The 9921-nt window shown below is 35.3% G+C and overlaps 1 protein-coding gene across 2 annotated transcripts in view; it reads right to left on the bottom strand.

Annotated features, from left to right (window-relative positions):
• LOC106874949 (chloride channel protein D) overlaps window positions 1-9921 on the bottom strand; it is a 79026-nt gene that overhangs the window by 30672 nt on the left and 38433 nt on the right. For both annotated transcript variants that reach the window (XM_052969415.1, XM_014922869.2), the window contains 2 exons: window positions 8189-8371; window positions 5274-5385 (listed from right to left, as the gene is read on the bottom strand). In XM_052969415.1, coding sequence (XP_052825375.1) covers window positions 5274-5385; window positions 8189-8371 — 295 coding nt within the window. The remainder of the gene's footprint in view (window positions 1-5273; window positions 5386-8188; window positions 8372-9921) is intronic.

The raw sequence follows: 9921 nt of genomic DNA, 5'->3' as shown, positions 1-9921 counted from the left end.
ATCCATATCTCTATAAATCATCTATATATATATATATATATATATATATATATATATATACATTGCTATTCCTCTTTCTCTCGCTTATACATCAATAATAATTATAACGTTTATACACCCCCACACACGATCGCGTACAGAACGAACACTGAACTCACGGTATTTAAATGTCTTTAGCCAAAGAGGCGATAAGCCTCATTCCTCTGAACAACTATGATAAGTATTCAGTGAAAAAAAAAACAAACTAAAAACTGAGAACAAAGATCAAAAGAAGAAGTAATTAATTGTACTGAATTTCATCCTGTGAGCTTTGAGCAATCGCTATATGAAAGTAGCTTCAACACATGTCCAAGGGCGGTGTTTTGTGAAAACGTAAACGCTGTAAAGACGGACTCATCTCTTAATGTCACTACCCAAACGAATAACAAAACTAAAATGAGCGATGCAATGGACAGATAACCATGAATGCAATCTAGTGGTTTATGCACACTACAATGCAACATTCCTCCAAAAACACACAGGAATAAATTCATTCAGTATATACCCAATTAAAATTGAAGAAACCCTATTGAAGCCAGATATCCAACAGAAGAACAAACCTGCACGCCACAAAAAGCACACGATACAAACACTAATACAACAGAAGGCTCAAACCAAACCTCATAACAAAACATACTGATGCAATATATTACCCAAACTTGGTGGGGTGGGGAGAAAAATGCAGCCCCCCACACACACACCAGTACAAAAGTGCAGCCCCCCACACACACACCAGCACAAAAGTGCAGCAAGTAATGCAAAAGAAAGTTACTTGAAACTACTAGATGTCGAATAATGATAGTAATGATGAAGATGGTGACAAACATTACCTTACTTCAGTTTATGGGAGAAAAGACTTACACTAGACACTCTGGTGGTTCGAGTGAAAATCAGGCTGGACCTTTAATGGAAGGCCTCTTGCTCGGCAGAGGTTCAAAAATATGCAGACTGACCATAGCTGTAGCCATAAGACAGCATAAGCAGATTATAGAGTGATGAGGAGGAAGTGACACAGTGATGAGAAAAGGATAGCGATGCAATGCTACTTAGAAAGTGAACCTAAAAGAAGGGGTTATAATAAACGGATGTTAACATTCTGGGTAAAGAAGGGTATGTTTAAAGTGACTGAGCAGGGTCTAGTAGACCAAGCTAATGCTATCAGGAGAAGAAAGTGGATGACAGAATTTGAAGTGGAAGAGATGACGAGAGAACTGGAAAAGAAAGACTAGGCGGTAGAAAAGACAAGCAACATGAGAGATATAGTTCAAACCAAAGAAGAATCTAAAGGAAAAAAACTTAATATTAGCACTGCCAATCAGGAAGGGACAACTAGCATCAGCGATTTAAGCGAAGGAAGCATCTAGATGTGACTAGGAAAGAAGATTCTGATATCAGTAGGATAGATAACAAAAATATAGGTGACACTAACTTATTGATCTATGCAGGAGGGGTAGTAATTACTATAAGATTAGATATTCCACAAGGAAAGACTATGTGCAAATGTGAAAAAGGAAATTACAAAATGAAGTGAAGACTTTAAGACAAATTCTGAGCAGAACAGAAGCCTGGAAACTGGACACGTTAGGAAACATAAGATTTAAATCTCTCAAGAAAAAATACTTAGTCAAAGTGGAAGGGTTTGGGACAGTCATGGAAGAGTTGAAACAGTGTGTCATATCAGTAGCAGATAAGCTTTTCAGATATCAGGAAAGAATAGATCAGTATCAACAGAATAGATTAACTGAGACATACCAGACGAGATTTTATAACCAAATAGTGGAAAAGAAAGCACTGAAGATGAGAGACCTAATGCAGAAACTAGAAAGTTCTGAATAATATTTGAGATAAACCAATCACTCATAATGCGGATGCAGTATGAGTAAAGAAGGTGAGGGAAGAAGTTGTGAGTGAGGAGGAGTCAGATCTAAGACTATTTAGCGGATTAAGGAGAAACGTTTTAGGAAAAATGCCGATTTGGAAGGACCCTAGACCAGATTTACTTCAAGGCTATTGGTTAATGAAGTTTACTAGCTTACACGGGAGACAGAAGGATCAACTTCAGAATTGCCTTAACGGATGAATATCAGATTGGAAGATTAGTGCTCTTTATGAAAAACAAATAATACAGCTAGCAATTATAGACCAATCACTTGCTTACCATTAGTGTGGAAGCTGTTAACAGGAATGTTTTCAGAAAGAATTTACGAGCACCTTGACAGTCAGAAGAGCAGAAAGGTTGAAGGAAGAAGGCTAGAAGAACGCATGATCTATTATAATAGACAAAGCAGTTTTAAATGAAGTAAAATTTAGAAAGAAAAATTTAACAATACTATGGATAGGTTATAAGAAAGCCTATGGCATGAGCCCATACTCATAAATAAGTGAATGTTTGAGTATATTCAGTATTGCAGACAAGATAAGAAAATTAATTAGCTTTAGCATGAAGAAATGGAAAGTAGGTCACTCAGGTGACACAGCATCAGGGATAGTTAATATCAAGATAGAAATCTTCCAAAGAGACTCGTTAGCCCCTTTAATATTTGTCTTTTGCTTAATCCACCTAAATTTAGTATTAAGGAAGGCAAAGACAGCGTATCAGTTTAGAAATAGTAAAGGAAAAATTAATCAATTGCTCTAATTGGATGACCTTGGACTTCATCCAAGAACAGGAGTAGCAAGATTATACTTACCTAGACAGGAAGGTAGAAGAGGGTTAATATCAGTAGAAGACTGCGTGGAGTTAGAGGAGATATAGACTGCTGTGTAGGTAATGGTGAAGGAAGTTTATTAGGAACAGCTTGCGTCACTGCAGGACATAGGGAAACCAAAACGCCAAACGAAGTTAAAAACCAGGAAAAAGAACAAGTGTTATCTGACTGGCAAGAGAAGGCTTTGCATGGTACATTCCCAAAGATAGTTGCAGGAATTAGTAATGAGAGGCTGGAAGGGAGACAGAAAGTTTGTTAGTAACAGCACAAAATCAAGCATTAATGACTAATTGGATAAAAGCCAAGATAGACAAAAACCAAGTAGATTCCTAATGTAAATTATGCAAATCAAAAGAGGAAAGTGAATGCAGCATGCTGACACAGAATGAATACAAGAAAATACTTTACGACTTAAGAAGAATAATCCACTGGAAGTTATGTAGAAAGCTAGGATTTGACCATACTGATAAATGGTATGATCATGAACCTCGTAAAGTACTAGAAAGTAAGAAATATAAGATGTTGTAGGACTTTAACATTCAGACTGACAGAGAAGCTAGAAGGCCTGATGTAATACTAGTAGATAAAGAGAACAGAAGGTGCCACATAATTGAGTTTACAGTCCCACATTATGAGAAAGTCAATATCAGAGGTATAGAGAAAATAGCAAAGTACAAGGGGACCTAGCCATTGAGTTACAGAGACTACGGAAAGTGCGGGTAAAATGTATCCCTGTAGTTACAGGTGCATGAAAAACTATCCCTAAAAAATTGAACAGATGGATAGAGGAAATCGGTTTAAGACCCAGTTTTTACAACTGTAGAAAGCAGTGTTTTGGGGGCAGCTAGGATACTTAGGAGAGTTCTTGGCATCTAACGCTACTTGTAGCCCGATGTGAGGAATTTTTCTTTTCCAACAGTCAACTCTGTTGTGCGAAATGAAATTATAAGAGTATGATACATACATGCAATGGGGATAGGGAGACAAAGGATTTCTACCATAAGTACAGATATGTTAGAGGAGAGTATAGCAGATTGAATCGACTCCGTTAATGCATCGGTACTTATTTTATTAAACTACGAAGAACAGTAAAGAAGAGAAATAGTAGAAATAAGGAACACTAATATTAATGATACACACACAAATACGCGCACACAAACACACACGCACACAAACACACACGCACACACACACACACACATATATATACATACATGTACAAATTGCACAGGTGTATCTCAAGTAATATGCTTACAGTGTTATATTGATGCATTGACTGGAAAATGACAAGATAAAAACAACAACAAAAAATGATCATTACAAATAGCTGCCGTGTCAAGACTGTATTTTCGTCTATGTGTATTTATACATCATCGGAATCGTCTTCATGCCTGCGCAACATTTCTTTTACCAGTAAAACTTCTGTTATCATTTCTCACTTTCAATGTTGCGTTTGTCACCAGTGACCAAATTAAATACAGCTTTCTCTACATGTGTTATGCAGATGTACCCACCGAGAATATCAGCTTCTTTTAACCTGAAGACTTCTGCTTTAGGCATACTATTACGTGTATATTTGCACACTTACATGCGCTTTTCCTTCGTTTACAGTTTTTTTTAAATATGCTGTTGAAGCCCGTTGGAGTGTGTATGCAAATATTAGACAATTTCTACTTATATGTAAGTGCGTATATGTACGTCTTTCTATTTGCATATGTGTGCAAGCATGTGTGCGCACGCCTTGCGAATGTTCGAGTGCATGTATTCATACATATGCAGCTATATCTTTATCTCCCTCTCGTTCTTACTCTCCGCTCCCCGTCTCTCTCACTTTCTCTGTTTCTCCCTCTCTTTCTCTCTTTCTTTCTCTCTCTCTCTCTCTCTCTCTCTCTCTCTCTACACACACATACATACACGCATACACACACGCACATGCACACACACACGCACGCACACACACACGCACACACACACACACACACGCACACACACACGCACGCACACACACACACACACGCACGCACGCACACACACACACACACACAAATATACGGAGAAAGCCAAAAGTCACGTAAAATTAAATTCAATGCGGTCTGAAATTGTCAGACAGGCTTCAATTTTTCCCAAAAAAAAAAATTAAAATAAATAAGATTAAAATGTATACACATGTACTTGTATATGATAAACATAATTAATGATGATGATCATGATGATGATAAATGCCCTGGTGCAGTAACAGACAGTGGCTTTCATGGCTTCTCATCTTAACGGACTAGAAGTGTTATCATGTACACTGTTTTGTCTTGGTATCAAAGATAGGCTACACCAAATCTTCTGCTCAATACCACAGATTTGCTTGTCACTTGTTTGACCTTAACCACTTGAGTATGTCCCTTAGTGGCTGACGATATGTGCATCTGTGATCACGAGTAGAAGTAGTGGGGGAGCATCATAGCCATGTATTGAGAGGAATACTTTGGGGTTTGGATAATTCACGTCTGGAAACATGGGTGTATTTTTACTTACTTCATTATAAGTTACATGTTTAAGACTTTTGCCTTCTGTTTCAGATTCATTATCAATGTCTTCTTTTGTGAAAAATACTTCCTCTTTCATCAGCAAGACATATAATTCTGTTCTGTAGAAAGAATACAAATTTTGATAAAGCAATTCGATTAATAATTTGTAAATTTACCTCAATTCCCCAATTCTATTAAACAATTTACTCTTAATTTGGCTAGCAATTGAAAACCGTTTTTTGAAAGTAAAAATATATTTGACTTTATTTTATTCTAATACAAACTCTTAATGTAACACTAATACGATCAGTAGGGGGTTAATATTAAACTTTAATTTCTTAAATTATCGAAGAAATATTTAATGACTCAAGGAAAATAGCTATTTAGAAATGTCATTAATTTCGTTTTTCCTTACATTTTGTCGCCTAGCTAATGGGACATTTACACTCGAAGAAAAAACAAAATATAGAGATTTTATTCATTAGCAGCTCACATTTCTTGAATCGTAACTCCAGGTTTCACTTTTCAAACGAAGTTCAAACCCGGAGCACACTAGTAAATTTCTTGAACTATGAATCCTACGTTTGACCATACTTTGAATATTTGTCAGAAAATATACTTCCTATTATTGACATATGTAAACCTTGGTGAAATACCTAAGCATCGATAGCCTAATGGCTAATCATACATCAATGATGCAACTACTCTTGTTGAAGGCTTGATAGCATTTCTGTTTAATAAAAAATATTGTACAATATTGCTCAAAATATATCCTCAGATCAGTCTACAGCTCACACTGAAAGATATATACAGTGTAACGTTATACTCAATGATAGCTAATTCTTTATGTATATTTGTTACATTCAACGCTAGCTGAAATTTGGAATCACATTCATAGTCTTAAGGCCTGATGTGGTAGTAATTTTAATAAGTACTTAGTTCGTTGGTTTTTTTTAAAAAACAATAAGGTAACATACACCACTAGGTAGTTGAAGGATATCTGTACACTTTTTGCTTTGTGATGATTCGAGGTTTTTCAATTAATGTTCTTACAAAATCTAAAATGCTTTTTTTCTGCTGGAAATTTCTTGCTGACATGGTCTACATTAATATCTTAGCCCTAACGAAGTCGAAACCAATCGAACCATTAACCACAGCATAAAATCCTAATCCTACAAGCATAAATGCTTCCCAAACAAAACCAAATATTTTGCTAAAAACTTGACCACCAATTTCATGTTGGATTACGCTTTCCATTCTTTGCGGGGCTTTTCCAACCCGTACTCGCAGATTATTTCTAACTTTGTAGTATCGGCCAAGGAAGTTACCAAACTTATAATAAGTATCTTTTGTCAAAAGCAACTAGTCCGGATCAGATCCCTGCCATTGAGCTCAAAGCCTTGAGATAACTTCAAGTTATTCAATTGTTATCCCAGTCATTGCCATATGCTCTTTCTGGTTCATTTTTCAAGAACTTTGTGAACAAATAATTTCATCTCCATATAGGCCAATTAATGTATCGAAAGCAATCTGTTCGAATCTATTACTAATTAGCAAGCACATAATTAACCATTTAAATGAAGTAAATAAAGTAAAATAAAGTAAATAAAGTAAGTGGCAAACATTGCGGTTGTCTATATTCCGTGTTCGCACTTAACATACAGTTATCGTTCATAGAATGAGCGTTGCACTAACAGCAGACTCTATGTTCGTATAATTGTCTGAGATTTTTCCAAAGCATTTGAAAATGTATAGCACACAAGAATATTTTTTAAACTGTAAATATAGCTCATTCCAGTAACCTAACTGAGACGTGTACTTTGAAAATATATTCTGTGTTACATTTTATGCTTCCAAGTCCAAACTAGTATATTTCCACTACTACCATTAAATTTATAACCTTCTGTCAATTTTGATATAAAAGACTGTTTTGAAAGAGTACCCACATCTGTATATACATTTAAGTTTGACTTAAGACAGGACTCGTACATTACATCTCTTGCCGGTGCGATGCAACTCAAGTTTTCGGCTAGATCTACTATTTTAAAAAATCCTTGTGATCTTCAGTAATTTATCAGCTTCTTGGATTTTGGTGGGTCTATGAAAAATAACGAAAAACAATTTCCCGCAATGGATGCTATTCAACTGTAATTTCTTTAAGGAAACTATATCAAAGAACATACTAGTTTCTGATATGTCAATACATGACTAAACGTATAAGTTATGATTTTCATACATCGAGGCAGATATTACCTCCTACGTTTCCCTTGTACTAGTATATAAGTCGGTTGCGACATGCAGAATAAAATTTTCAGCTCAGAAACACTGGACTTCGATAAAAGGTTTGAATACACAACCCATGAACTGTAGCCAATAATTTACATAGTGCAACATAATGATTTCATATTCTGGTAAAAATGGCAATAATATACAAGTATAAAAATGAGGTATAATGTTATCGAAGCAGCGACATAGGAAATGTTTACATTACAGTGACTAGAACTAACGAGACAATATTACTAATTTACATCTTCAGCTGTTTTCTGTCCTGTCGTCTTTTCCAAACAATACTGGACCGAGAAATACCATAGTTTCCTATAAAATAATAATTTTATAGGAAATGTAATGAAAATGGACTCGTCCATTATATAATTATTGAATATAATTTCAACAATGGCTTTCAATTAAGTCTATCAACTTTTATTCATGCGTATATATTCTCAACGTCTCATGCTATGACCTAGAATTTACTAGAAACTTCCTGCTTTCAGATATCTACCAGAATAGGAATTAATAAGTTTTGAACACGAGATAGAACCACCTATTCTCAGTATTAAAAAAAAATTCATGAACACTTAATTTGATTTGTTGTATGTAATTCAATATCAGAAAGGAAAATTAAGAAACTGCATTATCACATACCTTGTGATTAAGCCGTAAAAGTGTTTTGATTTCGAAAGCATCGTCTTCTTTTTAGCAACGGGAAATCCGCTATGCGTTGTATTAAGTAATATTTTAGCTGCTTTGTACACTGACTGTTTCGGATATACTGTTACAACAGGACTTGCCATGACATCCAAAGCAGTATATAGTTCCGCATTCAACCTAAACAGTGACATCAACAGATTACACATTTAAAAGAAACAAACCAACAATACCAAAAGTGCATAAAGAAATAAAAACCAAACTAAAATTATCAACGTGGGTAAAGAACCATAAGAACAGAGGTTACTCGCGTCTTTCAAATCCTATTAGGTAGTAAAGGCAACACTGAAGTATTGCAATTAATGTAACATTTCTGAAACAAGATAACCCGGCGCACATTTAAGATTTTCATTCAGAAAAGAAATCAAGCAATACTCCTCTGAGTTTTACGGCTGCTTCCAAACATGTACTCCATTATTTTTCCAGCGTGTTTTTTTTTTTTAGCTTGAGATGTCTGAACTGTTGAGGATTGACTGCATTTGCAATGGGACCCGTGACACGATACAGATCTTTGCGTTTGTTATCCGATATGATTTCGCTAAGATCCAACTTCTAGTGACGGAGAAGTACATGTAGTCCCAACCCGTAGGAGATTACTGTTAAGGGTGTTGAGAAAAATTCCCTTAAATTCTACATCATTATGTTACTATCGTATTTGCAGACGGGACAATTGCCTCACTGAGAATTAGCAGTCTTAGTATTCATAGGAATATTTGCTGGGATGACGAAAGTCGTAGTGATAATTACAATGACATTGATGAAGCAGATGGTGCTTACGAAATAGGTGAAAATTAGAATAATAAAGATTAAGAAGAAACCTAAGTATCTAGATTAAGTGAAGTTGTGTGACAGAGAAACGGAGTGACTGACAAAATATGGGAGTGTGTTGAAACATGTCAATGTGTTTATGTTGTGGAAGGATTCCAACTCCCTCCCCAAGTGACTAAAAGTGGATTAACACATTGATATAAAATAAAGAACTGTGAGCAATTGATGGTAAGTAGTTCACTGCGAGCCGTTGGCATAGAGCGGTTAACCTCGTGTAACAGTAATCGTAGTGCGTTGTATGAATACCATCTTCCCATCCCTGTTTCATAATTTATTTATCTAACATCAGGATATAATATAGCGACTCGAAGTTTGCATTGGACGTTTAGAATCTTTTTACGAAATCAAAGAAAAAATCGTTTTGACATAGAAGATTTATTGGACTTCGTGGTGCAGTTGCAACAACAACATCTGCTGCAACAACAACTACAATAGCAACTACAACAGCAACAACAACAGCAACAACAACAGCAACAACAACAGCACCAACAGTTGCTGGAATTAATATTAAAGAAGTCTGAAAATATTTCAGGTCCTTACTCGGCAGACAGCGTAGCAAATTCAATGGAAGAATTCAGCTATAAACCAGAAGGGTTCTCTGCATATTTTCGAAGATACGAAGAAAGCTTCAAAAAAGAATTTAAAAATTGGACGAACGAGAAAAATGTTCGACTACTTTTAAGAAAGTCATCCCCTGCCAAACACGAAAAACATTGTAATTATATTCTGCCGATAGAAATAGGTGAGATTTTTTCAACGAAACTATTAATTTATTAAAATTAAAATTAAATTAAGTTTCACAGTATAATATATATATATATATATATATATATATATATATA

This window comes from Octopus bimaculoides, chromosome 1, assembly GCF_001194135.2.
Source record: "Octopus bimaculoides isolate UCB-OBI-ISO-001 chromosome 1, ASM119413v2, whole genome shotgun sequence".
Classification (NCBI taxonomy): Eukaryota; Metazoa; Mollusca; class Cephalopoda; order Octopoda; family Octopodidae; genus Octopus; species Octopus bimaculoides.
The sequence above is the reverse complement of the archived record's forward strand: the minus strand, read 5'-3'. Positions and strand labels throughout refer to the sequence as shown.